The sequence below is a fragment of the Capsicum annuum genome, chromosome 1 (assembly GCF_002878395.1).
Source record: "Capsicum annuum cultivar UCD-10X-F1 chromosome 1, UCD10Xv1.1, whole genome shotgun sequence".
Classification (NCBI taxonomy): domain Eukaryota; kingdom Viridiplantae; phylum Streptophyta; class Magnoliopsida; order Solanales; family Solanaceae; genus Capsicum; species Capsicum annuum.
The window spans coordinates 159102367-159122201 of NC_061111.1; the positions used below are offsets into that span (position 1 = coordinate 159102367).

Consider the following 19835-nt stretch of genomic DNA (forward strand, 5'->3'; position numbering starts at 1 on the left):
CGTTGTCTCAAGTGTCCAAGGCAACCTTGCCATCACTCTAGCATACCTTGGTCTAACACATTTCTTGTCTTTGGCACATGTCAAGGCCAATGTGCACCTTGACATGGCCTTGTAAGCCATCAAGCCTTAGACTGAGGGTCTAACAGTAACCCACCATATGAGTTCTGTGATGTGTATGTTGAATTTAATTTCCACCACTTAATTCATTCTTTTTTCATTTTCTTCACTTTTATTTGTTTCAGAATCCAGCTTTTATTCATTAAGTGGTGTAAATATATATTTTTTATATGTAATTTTTCTGACTCTTATATGTGGCGTACTTCTTGTCTTTGTATAAATATTCATCTCAATTTATCATATAAGTGGCAATAAGAAAATTGATTTATTTTATTCATATATTCGTTATTGATTAATGGTATATTATATCAACTTCAATAGTCACCATCATAAGCCTCTTAATCTATATGTAATAATAAAGTAAAAATATAACCCTGATATGGCATGTCTTAACGATCAAGAAATTGATTTATCTTTTTGCTCATACGTTAGTATTCTCAAAAGAGAAATAATAAGAAGTTGATGTGGCATGCCCCATTAACAAGAGATGCTATTTATCTTTTTTCTTTTTTTTTTTGGCCTTTATTTTATTATAAAATTAAGTAAATTACTTAATTTATTACAATTAATTATTTTATTGATGAAGGAACATTTATAACAAAAATTCTTCACATATCAATTAAAAGGAGTAATTATTCCTAACTCACACCTCTTTAATTTATACTCTTAATAAATTTATTTATTTATACCTTTTTCTAATTATGAATTGACAGTGTCTTTTAATATTGTAAGTATTTTATGAGATGCTATTTATCTTTTATCTTATTTTTTTGGACTTTTTTTCTTATTTAAATCAACTATTTTATTGTAAAATTAAGTAAATTACTTAATTTATTACAATTAAATATTTTATTAGCGAAGGAACATTTATAAAAAAAACTCTTCACATATCAATTGAAAGGAGTACTTATACATAACTCACACCATTTTAATTTATACTCTTAATAAATTTATTTATTTATTTATTTATTTATTTTCACTTCTTCTTAATTATAAAATGACAATATCTTCAATATTTTAAATATTTTTTATTAATTAATATATATATATATATATATATATATATATATATATATATATATATAAGGGAAATAATAAGAAGTTGATGTGACATGACTCATTGACAGGAGATGCTATTTATCTTTTTTCTTGTGTTTTGAATTTTTTTTCTTATTGAAATCAACTATTTTATTATAAAATTAAGTAAATTACTTAATTTATTATAATTAAATATTTTATTAATGAAGGAACATTTATAACAAAAACTCTTCACATATCACTTGAAAGGAGTACTTATACATAACTCACACCTTTTAATTTATACTCTTAATAAATTTATTTATTTTCACTTTTTTTATTATAATGAGTAACTACACATGATTTACACCTTTAATTTTTACCTTTAATAATATTCATAACTCCCAAAATTTTCATGTCCATAATCCCCAAAATTTAATTTGTAAATGTATTATGTCTTGTGGTATTCTATTACTTTCCCTATATAAATTTATATTTAGTTTCATAAAGAATCTCATTTATCTTATGTTCTCTTCCAAGTTTCAGTTTTTTGATTTACTTTTTCTTTTCTTCTTTTTTTATTTAGGTAAATTTTAAGTTTTATATATCTCAAAAAAAATTTCATTGTTACTACATAATTTCTTGCTTCATTCGTTTTTTACCATATTAATTATTCCTGCTCTTTTTTATATTTATTTTCTATTTAATTAATTTTAGTTATATATGTTATGCAATTGACCTTTGTGTTTTAGATATGTATGTATCTAAGACTTTAAAAAAAAAATAGAAATGCTTAAAATTATAATATTAATTATTACTCTTTTTTTGTCTTTATTTCTGATTTCATTAATTTTAATTGAATATATTATGTTACTGATCTTCGTTTATCGCTTCTCCTAACTGAATGATAAAATTTGAAATAATAAAGTATTTGAATTGTGATTTTGTGATTTTTTATGATAATTTTGGTGTTGAATTATCTTTCACTTGATTGGTATGTGAATTTGTTGAATTTAAGTTATTTTATTTTTAAAGATATCGTCAAAGTTATTTGGCAAGTCAATTTTCAAGTTTATTAAGAGTGATAAATTATTGCCTTTTATTAAACATGAAATTTGAGTATTAAATGAATTAGAATTTGGAATCTAATTTATGTGGATGTGAAAATTGAAAAAAATCCTTAAAATTTTATGAATCTAATTTACTTTTTAAATTTCGCTCGAAGCGCGGTCAAATTTACTAGTAACTTGAGATTTATGTAAATTTTAGAACTAATTTTGAAGGCTAAAACTTTTTAGAGAATATTTTACCTCAAGGCATAACTTTTTTCTTAATGCAAAGATTAAAATTAAGAGCACCGAAAGTAGGAGGAATTAGGCACAAGAGAGAGTACAAGGGGCAGTTGTGAAAACATAGCTGACTATTAGTGAGAGGGCGGCGAGATTTGAAAGATGAGTATGTCTGCTTCTACAACCACTTTCACCGGAAAGGACCAACTCTCCCTTCCCCGCAATTCTTTCCCTCAGCCCACAATGTAAACCTCCTTTTTGTTCTTCTCTTTTCTTTTTTCAATCGAGTGTAGTTACTCAAAACAACTAGTGTGTGTTGTAATTAATCATTGTTAATCGCTGCAATTTCTGATGTATTCATAAATATAATTATCCAGTTGCTATGAAGGTCAAGTGCTGGACTCTCTCCTCGCAGCAATTAAGAGGTGAGTTTATCCATCCTTTTCTCATGTTGTTTTCTTCTTTTTTGTTTGGACAAAAGATATTAACAAAGTCCGCCACAGGGAGATAGCGACGGCCAGAAACTCTAACATGGCTTTACCTGAAAAATTTTGGTTTAAGGTATATTCCTACTCCTGTCGGCCTTTTTTTTTTTAATTTATTTTTGTATATTTCAAATCCAATTGTAGCAACTTTTGCCCTAGGAATTTGCTCTAGTGGTAAGAGAAACCGCAATTAGACATACACTCACGTCTTACAACGGGTTGATTTCTCGGATGATTACTCAACCAATAGTTATTACCTCAGAAAATCATGTTGTTCTTGAGTTCAATTTTCTTCAATGAAATAAGTGACTTTGTGAGGTAATAACTGTTAGTTGAGACTAATCCAACAACTCTGTGGATTATCGAACAAGTGTATTACTCACAATTAACTTCTCCTTTTAAATGGAAAAGCCTTCAGTTCTCCATTACTGTAGGATGCTAATATGATTTGCTCTCTTCATCTCATACTCAAATTGCTGCTTTGATATATGTGATGTGCAGCAACAGTTTTCAGTAGGGGTGAATGAAATAACGCGGGTGCTTGAGAGAATGCCTCCCGTTCCTGCTAATGATCGTTCATCACTATCGCTTAAAATGCATTCTACTCGACTTCAGGTTTTATCTCATCCATTCCTCAACGTTTTTACAACCTCTCTTTCATTTGGTTTATTCAAAGCGTCAATTCCTCTTTGTAGGATTGCTAGTTCTAGTGTATGCTACATTAATTTATTGTACTCTTTGACATTCTTTATTTTGGGTATTTAGGTTATACTAGTAGCATCTGATTGTCATCCACGGTTGCTGACCAAACATCTGGAAAGCTTGGCTAATTCAAAAAACGTACCAGTTGTATTCGTCAAAGACAAGAAAAGAGGTTCTTTGAGATTGGGTGAACTAATAAAACTTAAAACTGCAATTGCCATTGGCGTTAAGGTAGGGGAATTCATTCTACTTCTTTTTTTTCCTGTGTATATTGAACTGGATTTTTCCAACTTCAAATGTGTGATATGGTATGCTCCATGCAGGATAAAGGAAACCAGTTTAATCAATTTATCGGCACAGAAATACTCCATAAGTTCGAATGACTAGATTGCAATTGAGGCTTCATATACAGACATTGATCAATTGTGTATTGTGGAGGTGCATCTGGTTTTCTATTACAAATCTTGTAAAAGTGAAGTAATATGTAGTTTCAAGAAGCTTTTATCATCTTTACAATGACATAAACATCAAGGAAGACAACTTACACGGTATTGGTGCTGAACTATACCATGTAGCAGAGGCCTATTGAATTTTATATCTTAATCTTAGCTGAGTAACGTAGCTGGTTGATTCACGATGTATTTGTTCTGTGGGCATCTTCTTTCCATTTGTAAGTGACATCTAGGTTGCTTTGCACTTCAAAATAATGTCTTGGTAAAAGAACCCACCGCACATGGCTTCTGCTTTCCATAAAAGTATGGGTTCCAGAACGTCTTATGTGCTAGACTGTGAGCTAACAGCTGATGGAGATGGATTGGTAGCACCATTACTACCCCTCCCATTTGTGTTGAGTTTGTCCACCTTGTCACTCTTTTTCTGGTCCTGCGGCTTCACCATAACTGGTTTAAACTGACAAAAGAAGAAAACAAATAATTAAAATCAGGTACAAATTTTGGTTACTTGGGAGAAGCAAACAAAAGACGGCATACTCAACAAAATTTCTTGAAGATCGGTCGATCTCAAAAGTCAGAATACTAACCTGATAAACAGCATATATGACATTCCTCCTGATCTGTGCCATCATCTCAATGAAAAGGTTGTACCCTTCAAGTTTGTATTCAATTAGTGGATCCCTTTGTGCATAGCCTCGTAATCCGACAGCCTGCTGAACGAACTTGAGTGCTTGCAAGTGTTCTTTCCACAGACGATCAATGTTGCTCAATATTAGAAATTTCTCTGCTTCTTTCATCAAACCTGGAGCTTCTTTCTCCACAATATCCTAAATGAATGAATATCCAATAGTAAAAGGAAGGGAATGTAGAAACAATCCAATACCCCAAAAATATCAAGAGACTGAAATATTCCTCTTCAAGAAACTCCAAAAATTGAAGAGTATGGAGCTCACAAATATCTAGTACTAATTCAATTTCTACCATATGCCTTTTTCTGCTTCAAAATTCTCAGTGCATATTTGGTGTTGATTAACAAAATCTAATCTGAGTATGTTGAAGGATTACTATTTAAGTTAAACAAAACATGATAAGTTCGGTGGCAGCGGAGGGTGTCTATAGTTAACAAAATGGAACTTTTAATGTGTGAAACTTTATGAAAAAATGTATATGACTTTAGACTTTGGAGATACAATAATCTGATGAAAAGATATTGGTCAAAACATTGGAAAATAATCTGAACCAATAAGGTACTAATCTTGGCCAGTTCGCCGGAGCAATTTCTGTTTGATGCCCTAAAAATCAATCAGATGACTTTCCCCAACATAGTCTAGGTTGATCATATGAATCATCTGTATCCTTCAAAAGATTCTTGTAGTTAGACTATTTCACATTGAGCATCAGCAGGTGGGAAAAAGCAACCTATAGCAACCACTCTTATCACGCGGAATAGATGCGCAAGAAAAAGAGGAAAATAATTTGAGATATCATTAGGACTTTGAGGTAGTTTTCTCCTCCACCCTTCTCTTTCATTCCATTTTCACCTTGACAACATGCATCCATAATCACAAATTGTTAGAAAGGACTGTTTTTGTGTTTAGGTCCACAACAGAATACTTTCGTGTTCCTTCAAATTGATATTAGGTTGACCTGCCTTTTGATTCAAAAATAACAAGAAGCAGATCTAACAGATGTGAGAAGACCTTTTCCTTAGGGAAGAAAATTTTCACCTCACCTCAATTAGGTAAATATAGAGAGAGTGCAAAAGCAAAACTCCCCCTACTCCTCCAGTCAGCATTACTCCATCTCTTCAACCAACCTTTTTTTTTTTTCTCAAATGCTTGGGAGTTTTAAATACTTGATGATAGAATTCATTAATTACGTTCATCTTGCAAGCATCAGCTACACTCGACCTAATAGTGGAAGAGCAGCAAAAAACTATAGAAAATGCTTTGGCAAGTAAAACCAGAGAAAACTGACCCTCTTCTGGAGATATGCTTCACGTCCACGTAGCTGAAGATACTGTTGCAATTCCTCGTAAGTTGAACAATTTGTCGCCAACAGTTCAGGTGTCAAATCATTCAGCAGATAGCAATACCTGCAAAGGTCAGGCAGCTCAGAAGAGAATCATAAGACTGTACTATACAGAATTTGGATGGACATTTGGCTGAAATGGAGGGTAAGTGATAATAACTACGTGAACACCAAGCCCGTGACTGGTTACAACACTCTTTAGGTACCAAAGCCTTTACTTTGATACACATACTGAAAAATGCATGACGTCATAAACAAAAAGGCACAGTAAAGAATCTTCACAAGATTATTACTGTTGGAGCTTTGAAATAAGCTTCTCGAGATCCCAACTTTCTCTTGGAGCATCAGAACCAACATTTGCCTGTAATATTTGAACAGAAAAGAAAAAAAAATGTTAAGAAATCATATGCAAAAGAACTGACTTTTAGAGTTTGGAGATTAATAAATCCATATACCTGCAGGATGTCATTCATTGTTAATTCAGCATATTCAATGAGGAGAGCTTGGAGGTCATCTGCTTCAAGGGCCCTTCTTCTCTCAGTGTATATCCGGTCTCTTTGGCTATTCAATACCTCATCATACTCAAATAATTGCTTTCTGATGTCAAAAAAGTAATTTTCTACTTTCCGTTGAGCTTCATCTAGCGCTTTTGTCAACATCTTTGATTCAATTGGTAGGTCCTCCACTCTAAAAGCTCTCATCATCCCCTGAATGTCATAAACATAATAATGTCTTACAAGAAGAACCATGAAGTGGCCAGTGTGCATGGTTCATATCCCAATGGAGGTAAAAGTAACAGGTGATTGTTTCCTATCTGTCCAAATCTTGAAGGACAAAATTACCCGATACCTATGCTAGTGAGAGGTAGCAGGTACTCTCGGGACTTAGTCGAGGTGCGTCCACCTCGCAAGTTGGCCCAAATAACGCAGTTAAGAAAAAAAAACATAACATCTAGAGCATACAATTACTTACCTGAATCCGATCCCCACCAAATATACGGAATATGTTGTCTTCAAGACTAAGGAAGAAGCGGGAACTTCCAGGATCTCCTTGTCTACCACTTCGACCACGCAGCTTTGCCCATGTCAATATTACAATCAGAACTCCAATGGAATAGCTATGAACAACAGGATGAGAAAGTGCTAACTGGTTTTGCACCAATGCACTGCAATAGCAATATCAAAATAGTACCTGATTGTCAATTCGCCTTGACTCGTGTCGTTCAGTCCCAATCACATGGAGCCCACCAGACGAAATAACCTTTGCATGTCAAAATAAACAAGTTGGGGGAATGTAAAATTAAAGGGAAAACGGAGAAGACACTTTGTAGGGCATGAATTGACTAAATTGAGTCAAATTGGAGGCTAGAGCTACGTTTTGGAGAAGGGTTCTTTTATATAGGAGTGAGAGTCTGGGAGAAGGGGCCAAAGGAAGAACAGAAGTTGAGGAAAACTTGTCTTATAGAAATATTGGAAACTCCAGTACTCTCAATTTTTTTCTAGCGCCATCACCTTACTAAGTTCTTTTTCCTCAAAGAGGTTAGAAGATTAAAAATTATATTTTATAATGGAGGATGAAATTACATAATATTCATCAATCTCTTATAAGGAAAAGAAAAAGTTCCGCACACTACCTTATATTTTCAGTCTCAATTAGATATATTTGCGCCACAGAATCATATATATATTCAGTATATTCGAGCAGCAGAAACAAATAGAAGTTCATGCCGAACGGAATGCTGGTAATATATGAAACGGGAATTTCTGAAGTTCACATATAGTTCAAAATGAAAGAGAAATACCCAAGATAATTTTAAAAGAGTAGAAATTACCTCCTTTTTCTCTTCCTCAGTGTAGACTTTATATTCTCCAACAATTTCTAGAAAAGCACTGCGTAGCTTTGCAATTACTTCGTCTTGAACAGGACCCTGAGATATAAATTATGCATTTGAGAAATCAAAAATGATGGATTCTATTTATTTATGTCACAAATATGCTTGAGTTCATTGCAGCTCTCCAAACAGTAGAATGAAAATGTAAGAACATATTTTGTAATTTGAAATATTAAGAAGGCATTTTATCAAGTTAGATTTTGAAGAGCTTGGAATAATTAATATGCTACAATCAGCTTATTACTGATTTCCATTTCAATTTAGGATTTTCCTTTGTAAGGCATAGCTTCCTCATTGGACATTAAAATCAGTCTGCTTGTTTTAAAGTTTAGAATACCAACAGGCTATATCTCCGGCTCATGAACACTAGTAGATATACCTATCTTACCACGAAATCAATACATATCTACTCCTAATGCTTTTTCCTTGTCAAGGCAAAGGTAATCACAGTATAATTATGTCTTATTTTAACATCACCTTTTCACAAGAATAAGACAATCGTTCCTCTGCTTCTAGTTCTGTTAACGATCTCGGACCCCACATTTTGACAGCAATTTGTACAGCTTCCTCAGCCAGCTTGGTCTTTTCTTTGGATAGTGTGCATGGAAATAGACTTTCACTAACCTGAATGATTATGTGGATATCAATATCTAAATTATGGCAATTAAAGAATATTTCTGAAGTTGCTTTACAAAACCAGACTCAAGACTAACCTTCCATGTCCTCTTTGGAGGAGGTTTCTTTACAGAGACAAAAACTCCTTCAGCTGGTCTCACAACTCTGCAGCATTCATATTATTCACAAAACATTGTAATACTTTGAAGCAATGGCATACTTTAAGAAAATAGTTCACGTTAGCCAGTGCTTTCTCTGTTTATTTATCATTTTCCTTATCAGTATACACTATACGCCAGTACTAAATTTCCTAAATGACAAATTAATTAGGGGGCGACACCAATTCCATATGCCACCAACTGCTTATAAGGAATACCACTTGTTCCTTTTAGGGGGAAAGATGTCTAATTCTAATGCAATAGCATTCAACTGTCCATCTATGACAATTCATGAGAACACAAAATTATCCATGGAGCAACAACCTTGGCATTAATATTTCTCGCAACTTCAGTCTTGCCATGAATTCTGCATTACCACCAAGAATTATATCTGTCCCACGACCTGCCATGTTAGTTGCAATTGTAACAGCACCAAGACGTCCGCTCTGTGTCACAATCTCAGCTTCTCTTTCCACATTTTCTGGTTTAGCATTCAGAACCTAGGATAAACAATGTCTATTCAAAAATCTTTAGAGGATACTAACTTGAGGCACTTGATAGTACCCAATGGAAGTTTAAAACAAGACAAGAAATATCAGCATGAGAAGGAGATGGTAATTTTCAAAATCCTTGGTTTCAAGTGATATTCAAACTTTAGAGCTCACCTCATGGGGGATCCCAGCTTCACGCAACTGCTCTGACAGTGCATCACTCTGCTCAACACTGGTTGTACCAACCAGTACAGGTCGCCCTATTTTATGCATTCTAGAAATCTCTACAACAACCGCTCTCCATTTGCCAGAAGTTGCTCGAAAAACTACATCAGAATCATCCTGAAAAAGAAAAGGGAAAAGAAGATAAGGAAGACAATAATTCACAGATGAAAATTTCATATTTTGAAAAAATGGAAATGAACTAGCAACACTAAGAGCACATGCATTCTCATGTTGATATTCGTGCCATTCATGAAAAAGTTAACGGTTGAGGAGAAGTCATATTGTAAAATCTATCCAGATGGTTTCTAACAGAACCAGACTAAAAGATTCAGTATTAGTTATCCACTATCAACACAATATCGGCAACTGCCCCCATCAATCTTCAGGAAGAACTCCCCTCCTTTCGAAAAAAAGGTGTGAACTACTGAGCTTGCACAGCATATAAGTATCACCATGATCTGTGGAAAGTCAAAGCAGATACAAGCCCCAAAATATTTGAAGTAATAGGCCTTTGGTGGTGGATAAATTCTTTGGTAGCGTAAAATAACTTGCGATTATTATACACTCGTTTTTATCTCATCTCAATTTTCTGTACCTTAGAAAGTTCATAATTGACACATCACATGTTTGCCAGACTGCCTCATTAATTTAAATGTCAGACTTGTCTCTTATACTATCTTGAGAAAAAGATCAAGAGTTGCTCGAGGTAGCAAGTACTAAGTTGCTAGAAAGTTGTGCCACAAAACTAATAGGCTAAAGTCATCGACAGACCCTTAAACTTGTATCGATATTTCACTTGGACCCCTCAACTGAACCCTATACATATTGAACCCTTCTACCACTCCAAATTTGAACCATTTAAGTGCTTTTCACTGACATGGCATAATGGGTGTAATCCACGTGAAAGGGGCGCGTGAAAAATAATTTTTGGCTGATTTTCTTTTCTTTGGTCTTCTTCTTCATTACATTTTCCGTTTTAGATTTGCCACCACCGTCGCCACCTTTTTCATCGAAAAAAAATGAAAATTACCATTACAACTTTCAAATCTTATACTTTCTATCTAAATCTCTCTCTCCCCCTCACTCTTTCTATTCCGACTCTGTTTTTCAAACAACAGATTTGAAATTTTTCTATATAACAAACAAATTTGGAAAAAACATTGCAAAAAACAAATTAAATTTAAAGTGTGGATGGGGAAGAAAACGTAAAAGAGAAGAAAGATGATGAATTCACACTTAGTTCTATCACGGACTTTATTTTTTTCTAATCAAATTCATTCTCTTGATTATTAAATGAAATTCAATGTTGTTACTAATGATTCGTCTATTTTTATTTAAAAATTGGTGTTTCTCGATTTGTTCAATGGATTTTCATTGATTATGGTTAGGGGGTATGTATTGATTGAAAGGAAAAACACGTACCGGAAGCACAAAAACAAAGAAAAACGAAGAGTTATCTCTTCGAATTTATTCCCCCCCCCCCCCCCCCCTAATTAGATCCATCTCTTCTTTAGTTTATAAGATTTAATTTTAAATATTAAGCTTAAAGCTTAATCTAATCCGCCCGGCCGCCTCCTCCAGCGCTGCTGCCACCACACCACCTTCATCCGTCTTCGGCATATGACTAGAAAAATTGCCCCAACTTCGAATTTAAAAATTGGGGCAGAATTCACAACCAAAACATCTCTACCATGATTTATACCAAGTTCTTTTTAGCCACTTTGATGCCTACTATAATGATCATCCCAAATCCCTCTATTAGATCCATTATTTCCCAAAATGATGAAAACCACAAACTCAATAACAAAACCACTACCAAAAATTCAAGAATATAAGCAAAACCCAATTTTCATCATCAATTCCAAAGGAGAAAGTGGATAGATTGGCTATTGGAGCAGGTATAGTAGGCATCACAATGGCTAAAGAACTTAGTGTAAATCATGGTAGAGATGTTTTGGTAGTGAATTCTGCACCAATTTTTAAATTCGAAGTTGTGGGGGCAATTTTTCCAAGCATATGCCGACGGATGAAGGTGGTGTGGTGGCAGCAGCAATGAAGGAGGCGGCTGGGCGGATTAGATTAAGCTTTAAGAATAATATTTAAAATTAAATCTTATTTAGTTTATAATTATGTTTTTAATGAATTTTTTTACCAAATTGCCATGTCTCCTTTTTTAATTGGTTATTTTGCCACATCAGCGCGAGTGAATAGCACACATTTTACACTTTTGGCTAATTGCCAAAAAAATGTCTAATAGGAACAAATTTTGAGTTGTTTAAGTGTTCAATAGGTACAGGGCTTAGTTGAGAGGTCCAAGTGAAATCTCGAAACAAGTTTAAAGGTCTATCGATGACTTAAGCCAAAGTAATATTATCTAAAGTTTGTTTTTTCTTTGACAATGAAATATTACCTAAACGTTTCAATCACTTGTCATATATGCAAAAAAAGGTGCCAATACCCACTATCCAGTATAGTTGAGATGGTGGATGTTGTCCCATTTACCTATTCGGTTGAATTGTCAAACCATCTTGTTCTTACTTAGTATACACAGACATATTTAACATGGAGAGTTGATGCATGTTGCAGCTAATTACCTCTGAGTTTCATGTTCGTATAATAAGAAAGAAAACATTAAATGAAGAAAAACTATTAAACCGGAAGCCACATTAAGACTTACCTTTCTTATCATTGGCTTGTTAGTAGGCACCATAGTTACTTTGAGTTTGTAAATGCTCTCAAATTCTGCACTTTCTGTTGCGGCAGTGCCAGTCATGCCACAAAGCTTTGGGAACTATAAGATCATTAAACCAAATATCACAAGTTTTAGCTCCAAAATGATAGTTATCATTAAAACCCAGGACAAACTTAATAGAAATGGTAATGTACCATATCAGCCAAAGGAACCCAACCTGGAGAAAGAAGTTTTGGTAGCTAATTGATGCTAAGGTTACAGTTTCATTTTGAATGGGTAAGCCTTCCTTTGCTTCCACTGCTTGGTGAAGTCCATCACTCCAACGTCTCCCCTAGAAACATAATAAATACATGTGCTGTTAGGAGGCTAACCACCAGCTTTCAGTCTGGTAAATGCTACATGACCTTGAAAGAGCAAGGTATGCAGGTCAGAGGAAAACATAAGCCTACAGGATTACAGATGTTGACAATCCAATGACATTATGTTATGGGAATTATCTGTGCTAAGATGGGCAATTTCACATGCAATGGTAAGACAAGAGTAGAATCATGTGACTTCAATGCCTGCAGATATGTACCTTTTAGTGTAGTGCAATTTCAAAGAATAATAATAACAATGACCTAATAAACAGAATACTGCAAAAGTTTCAATCCAAGGCAATGAATCTGACGGCATTCATTGGTGAGATGACACGAAGCAACCAAGGTCCAAAAAGCAGTATGAGAATTTGTTTAGTTGAGCTCATGTTAAAATTAAGGTTGGGACTCCTGTAATCTTCTATTTTGCACTAGCATAACCCACCCCCCCACCCCTCCGTGCCCAAACCCATATCCCATGAAAAAGGAGGGTGAGGGTATGCTGTCGCTCACTCTAAGACATACCATGGACTGCTCATGTACCAGAATAGCAGGAGACGGGTCTCAGTAAAATTTGCATCTGACAGCTTATTAATGAATTTCAAAAAAGGATGACTCAATTACACCTAAACATAATTGCTATAAATTAGATATAAAACATCTTTTAATGTCTTCAATTACTTATCCAAGCCAAGCAACCAAATAAATTCACCTGCATGACACGGCCAGTGAACTCATCTACTATAAGAACCTCCTTCCCGCGAATGATATAATTCACATCTTTAAGGAAAAGTTCTTTGGCTTTTATTGCATTCAAAATATATGATGCCCACTGTTGCCGTGGATCATACAAGTCTTTCACATCCAGAATTTCTTCAGCATCTGCATAACCCTGCTCCGTCAGTAAAACATTTTTTTGTTTCTCGTCAACCTGCAATTGCAGTGGCAGTATGTAATTAAACAGATTTGCAAAACGTAGAAAGCAACAATATCATTATCTAGTATGAAATTGTAGTTTCTAGAGACATAACCAAGAAAACAAAGTCATAGCAAAAGATCCACAGTCACATCTCTAATTAAATGAGAATTTTCAGCAACATCTGAAATCTTGTTGGTTAATAGATATCGGGCAGAATTCAATCCTCACCGTATAGTGAATATCTCGCTCAAAGGCAGCTGCTACCTTAGCAGCTTTATAATACTGATCACTAGGTTTTTCAGCAGGTCCAGATATGATTAGGGGAGTCCTGGCTTCATCAATCAGAATCGAGTCAACCTCGTCAATCACACAATAATTGAAATTTCTCACGACAAGCTCATCCACACTCTGCAGAGTAAAAGACACAATCACTTGGCCAGTAGTACGTGGGAAATCCTGGTAACTTCAGCGCACATAGAATGTTAAGTAAAACATCTCAAACTATAACAAAGTAAAAGATTTACTTTCCGTGGCAAGATTATCTCTCAGGTAATCAAAACCCAGCTCGCTATTAGTCACATAAGTGATGTCACACAAGTAATTCTCCCTCCTTTGCTCACTTGTCATGTTCTCTGTTCCAATAAAAATTTAAGTTAGTTTACTGAAACCCCTCCTCAGGAAACTACAATACAGAACATTACAGATACTTCAAATTAGTATTCAAAGCTAGCGATCAAAAATTAGCATCCAAAGTTAATAAGAACACAAGATACTAGAAACTACAATGGTCAGAGACGGCACTTGACTCCTTGCAAGGGAAAAATTATTTTGCTTGATGATCTTAAAAAGAAGAAAAAGTAAACACATGGAGTCATGGACCATCCAAAAATATAATAACAATAACATATGACTTAAAAAATGGTGGTCATTGAGTCAAATGTGAAATATATCCAACCTTTTAAGTTTTATTGAAGTGGCACGCTTGAGGGAAAGGCTCCCCTTCAACAACAAAAGCTAAAAGAATTGAATAATTACCATGAAGAAATGGATCTTGGGCCTAACTCAACCGCAAAAGTTAGCTTATGAGGGGAGGGTTGCCCAAATCCATACGAGGAGACCAATTGCCCAACCCTTTTTCGATGTGGGACTCTTAACACTTTCCCGCACGCCCAAACCTTATTATCTGGAGCGTAGATAATATAATACGGGGGACCAACAACAGTAAACAAAGATTTGGGATGAGTCTGGCTATGATACCATGTGAAGAAATGGATCTTGGGCCTAACTCAACCCAAAAACTAGCTTATGTGGGGAGGATTGCCCAAGTCCATGTGAGGAGACCAATTGTCCATCCCTTTTCCGATGTGGGGCTCTTAACAATCATCACAAAAATTTGAGTCATACAAAATTTCGGTAAGTTAACTTATTCTTTGACTAAATAAAAACATATTTACCACTATTGATTAACCAAAAAGTGTCTCTACTCCTTCCATTCTATTTCATCTACATTCCTTCCTTTTCTGAACGTCCCAATCATGTTTGATATCATTTTACTATTAAGATCATTTAACAAATTCCAAAAGTTAAGAAATTAAACTCACATAAATACTCAAATTTCAATTTGACCTAGGGCGCGGGTCGGTTTATAATCACGATATTAGCATACAAGATGACCCTTTCACACTTGACAACCCATGACAGTGTGTGCTGGAGGTTGGATAGCTTTTTATTTTATTTTTTCTCGTTCCTCTATCTTCTTCTTTCAACCGTGTGGCTCAAAGGAGATTGCAACAACCCTCACCATGTACTGCCAATATGGTCTTCATCGCTCTAACAGATTATTCTCTGGCAAGCCATCCCCGTTCAGGTACATCTGCCCCTCACCCTTTAATCTAGCCTCTCCCTACTCAATATCCAGCAATTATTTGCAATTTAATACCTCCTTCACCGTTGATCTCCTTAACACCCCCACCCCCGCACAACCAACACACACACATACAAAAAAAAAAAAAAAAAAAAAAAAACCTCAACTACAATTTACTAATGTTGTGGAAAATCTCTGGTATACAAGATGTACACAGAAGGTAGAGAATTTTAAACACTTTGTCAATATCAGCTGGATTATTGTATCTGCTCCAAATATGTAATAAAACTTTTTAGTTCCTACAACCTTCTTCAATTTTGTTCAAATATGGTAAACCCCGCTCCTATGCCCTACTCACAGGAGCCTGTCTCATTGAATCAAGTTCAAACCTTCTGGCAGGAATAAAAGTGCTCTCGCTACTGGAAAACCTTTTCTTTCCTCCTTCAGGCAATCTTCTATAACTCCCTCCCTTCTCATATTATCCATATGAGCACAACAGGAACAACTTCACTGCTCTCTTTCTATGTTTTTTTCTTCTGAACTTCCACCCTAGAGTATTCTCATATCGTTTTTGATATCATTTGTTTAACTCCAATCATATTTTATGATATGCACCATAACTTGCATAAAATTAGGATTAAAGAAAAATGGTTGACATTTTACCGTGCTCTCTTGCACTCAACTGATGTAGATTTTTCCTATAATCAATCCTTTGTTAGCAGGACGTCTCCCTGTGCCTCTGTATTAAGACACTTTTCTCAGTGCTTAGGGACCTAGAGAGCTAGACTGATCCTGCTAGAGAGTACTTGTGTACTCATCCATGGACGAATTTGATTTCAACACACAATTGGAAGAAATTTTAAAGCTTAGATGAAGCTAATAAGAAGTGATGGAAAGAGCTGCAAGCTTAAAGATAAGAATGCTAAGATAGAAACAATTAAAAAATCAAAGATAGAGTAAGAAAACGAGACATACGTTGAATGAGGCCAACTTTTAGCCCTAGAAAACGGGGAACTTGACCAACCCATTCACAATCTCGGCGTGCCAAGTAGTCATTGACTGTTACTACATGAACTCCTTTCCCGGTCAATGCATTCAAGTAAGCAGGTAAAATGGCAACAAGAGTCTTTCCTTCACCAGTCCTCATTTCAGCTATTTCTCCCTTATGGAGAACCATGCCACCTATACAGCAAATAAAAAGCAAAAAGGGGTATCATTTGCATGATCATCAAATAATTGCTTCGGTTTATATGAGACTCTTTCAAAAAGGGGTATCATTTGCATGATCATCAAATAATTGCTTCGGCTTATATGAGACTCTTTCTTACATAATTGATGATGAACTAAGCAAAATGCAAACAAGAAAATACCATCTATACCACAAATTTAAAGACTAAGGTAGATGAGGAAACCTTGTCAGATTTTTCTTTCCATAATACTCATCTAACAGACCCAAATTGCAAGACAAGTTTAAAAGGTCACTTCATAGGAGCTTATGTCCTTAATCACACTATGTTATTCATATCTTCCATCATTCCATTTTCTTATTCTATTTCACAGAAATAAATCATGTGCAAACAAAAGTGCGCTACCTTCAACTAGTGATTAGTGCAACACTTTCCAGAATCTGTTAAATGGTATTGTGAACATGTTCAAGTTTGGTTATTGCTCCTATTATCCAAATTAATACTGCTATACATCATAAAAGTCAGGATACGTCTACCTATAAGTTGCACATCAAAGGGACGAAGGCCAAGAACCCTTTTCGAAGCCTCTCTGACGACAGCAAATGCTTCCTGCAAACAAATTGTACTTAAATCTCAAAAACAATAGCTCGTTCAAATTTTCAGTAAAAGAAAAAACAGAAAAACAAATACTCCCTCAGTCCCTCCCCCTAAGAAAGAAAGAAGGAACGGCTTTTGAATCTTCTAAAACAAGTCATAGATGTCTGTGTGGCTATAAATCAATCTCGTTAAGTTTAAAATTATAGTTTTCCTAAGTATAGAGTTTTGTCTCACTTTCCTTTTTAGTTTGTTTTAAAATGTGCCTCTTTCCTTTTTTTTGGCAACTTTATAATTCTAACTTCCACGTTGTTTATTTAACATTTTACCTATCTTTAGTCTAAGACTATAAGATTCAAAAGTTTTTTTTACAATAACTCCATGGTAAGACAAAACAAGTCAAACAAATTGAAACAGAGGGAGTAACATATTATTTATTTTTTTATAAAGAGTGTGCCTGTGTGTATACTTTGTAGGCACCAAAGGGAGCCAAAAGTTGATTGAAAAACAAAAGAATGGCTTTCTGGGATGCCCAACCCTTTTGAGTTTTGCTATTAGATCCTCTTACAAACTATATATATTACAAACAGCAACTTCCGATACATATTTCATGCTAATTAACTCAAAAATATTTGAGGTTTTCACAATGTACCGGCCAATACTGCCTGAAGAAGATCTGTTTTGAAGTAGAATTTTTATGAAGACATAACACCTGACATTGCACTAGCTATAGATAAGATTAGCAAACGAAAGTACAAAATGTAAATGGAGTTGATTCAGTTAGCTCACGGGTAAAAGAGAGTCCAAGGAATCCCCACCGCGAGCCCTTTCTTGCAGAGCAGCTGTCTTCTCCCTCAATTGAGCGTCGGATAAAGAAGACACCTCCGATTCCATCCCATTGATAAGTGCTACAGTTGGAGAATACGTCTGTCTGGTGGACTCACCTGAATCTGAAGACTTAAAAATGCCTCCCAATAAACCACCCAAAGACGCCACTGTACTTGTTCCTCTCCTCTTAATCCTCCTACTCCGTCTTTCCTTCACCTCAAAACCAAGCGAACACAAGGATTTCTCTCCTCCGTGCAACCAGCTGCGACTGCCAATTACACGTCGGACCTTGTCATCGGAACTGCTATGGCGGTTGGAAAAGGATGAGAGCCGCTTAACAGCGGTGGCTGGCCAGTCAACGGACGGAGGTGAAACCACCAGCTCCATTAGTACTCCGGTGGGAATTTTAAGTTACAGATACAAGGAAAATGAAGAAAAGAGTAGGGGGTTGAGGATTTATATGAGAAGATAACCGATAAGGTACCAATACTGTACTTGTACTATACTGCTAACTGCTAACAAACAAAGCAAATGTGTTTAGTTTGACAACAGCGGAAGATCTTTAATATCCACAAATAATATTACACGTTTGATCATCTAGTTTGGCTCAACTATTTGAAAGAAATAATATGTGAATATTACTTTAGATATAACATCAAATGCGTTTGCTTGGATCTACAATTTTATATTATTCATATTTTTTTACTTTTCAGAAATTTAGTATTTATTTTATTTATATTCGAATTCGTGAATTTAAAATTGGTGGAGAATGGTTACTTACTATCTGGAGCTATTTCTATTGTCATTTTCATTATCCCTGTTGTTCTAGTGCTGCTTTGAAACAAACACACACAATAAAATTACCGTTTTCATCCCAAATTGTTACTGCAAAGTTGATTAATTAGCTGCTAGCTACCATTCGAAACTGAAATCAAGAAATGCTTAAAAGCAAGCAAGCAAACTTTTCCAATACACGTGCATTGTGCGATGAGTACTTGTTCTATTCGCACTATGTGGTTATACTAATCTATATAAACTAGAGGAGAATTTCCGTATCAGCACAGGTTTAATATTAAGATATTTTAATTATGTATATAAATTAAATTAATGTCAATTCAAATTATGAACTATAAAACATGAATAGACAAAATTAATATATTAACTATTTGATAATATTTTTCAATGAATCAAGTCTCACATGATAATTATGTATATTTTATTTGTATAAATGACAAAATTCGGTGCATTTTTAAGTTTTAAATCTTTAATCATATGACAAAGGATTATCTAGTTATGCATATTACATCACATGTGGCTTGTAATTAATAATTCAAAATTGCATTTTATTCCCCTACTAAGTTGATATAAACATTTTTTGCTTTCATTTTCTCATTCTCTTTTATTTGTCAACTTGTTCTTTGAAGTTAAATATAATTAATATTTTAAATTTAAATTTTAAGTGTTTCAAAAATTATATAAAAAAGAAAACTATATGTTACCTTTTGTTTCATATTAATTTAAGTTGTTTGACTTTGAGAATACGATAAAACATACTTATGTAGATGTTTTATTGAACTATGCTTTTATATATGTTCCTTCCGTTGAAATATAGGAGTCGTTTGTTAGGGTATATAAAAATAATTTTGAATATAATGTATTAGTAATATCTGTATTAATAATGCTTGTATTAGTAATATTGATATTATTTAACATTATTTCTTATACATTGCTTAGTGTGATGTATTGGAACTTGCCTTTTCAATCTTGATATATTTAAACCAAAAAAATTTTAAAATGAATTGCATATATATTCTAAGATTCATCCGAGATTTAGTACGGGCTCAATATATGTTATTTTTTTGTCTTAATTTATGTGAGACAAATAAAATTTAGACAATCAATCATACATTTAATATGTTTTC

General features: G+C 34.4%; 2 protein-coding genes across 2 annotated transcripts; one reads left to right on the top strand and one right to left on the bottom strand.

Annotated features, from left to right (window-relative positions):
- The first annotated feature begins 2467 nt into the window (after positions 1-2467).
- LOC107840655 lies at positions 2468-4244 on the top strand. The gene is made up of 6 exons (XM_016684586.2): positions 2468-2668; positions 2801-2848; positions 2927-2984; positions 3410-3523; positions 3674-3841; positions 3934-4244. Exons 1-6 carry the CDS (start codon positions 2586-2588, stop codon positions 3991-3993), a joined length of 531 nt encoding a protein of 176 aa, XP_016540072.1. The 5' UTR covers positions 2468-2585; the 3' UTR covers positions 3994-4244.
- Positions 3974-18456, bottom strand: LOC107840647 (protein translocase subunit SecA, chloroplastic). The gene is made up of 20 exons (XM_016684574.2): positions 17875-18456; positions 17028-17100; positions 16280-16486; positions 13969-14072; positions 13669-13848; positions 13234-13452; positions 12383-12496; positions 12151-12264; positions 9423-9590; positions 9082-9257; positions 8698-8764; positions 8462-8608; positions 7925-8020; positions 7285-7353; positions 7066-7167; positions 6549-6800; positions 6387-6454; positions 6040-6157; positions 4650-4889; positions 3974-4519 (listed from the first exon to the last, which is right to left on the bottom strand). The coding sequence occupies exons 1-20, from the start codon at positions 18298-18300 to the stop codon at positions 4385-4387; spliced, it is 3075 nt and encodes a 1024-aa protein (XP_016540060.2). The 5' UTR covers positions 18301-18456; the 3' UTR covers positions 3974-4384.
- Positions 18457-19835: the final 1379 nt, after the last annotated feature.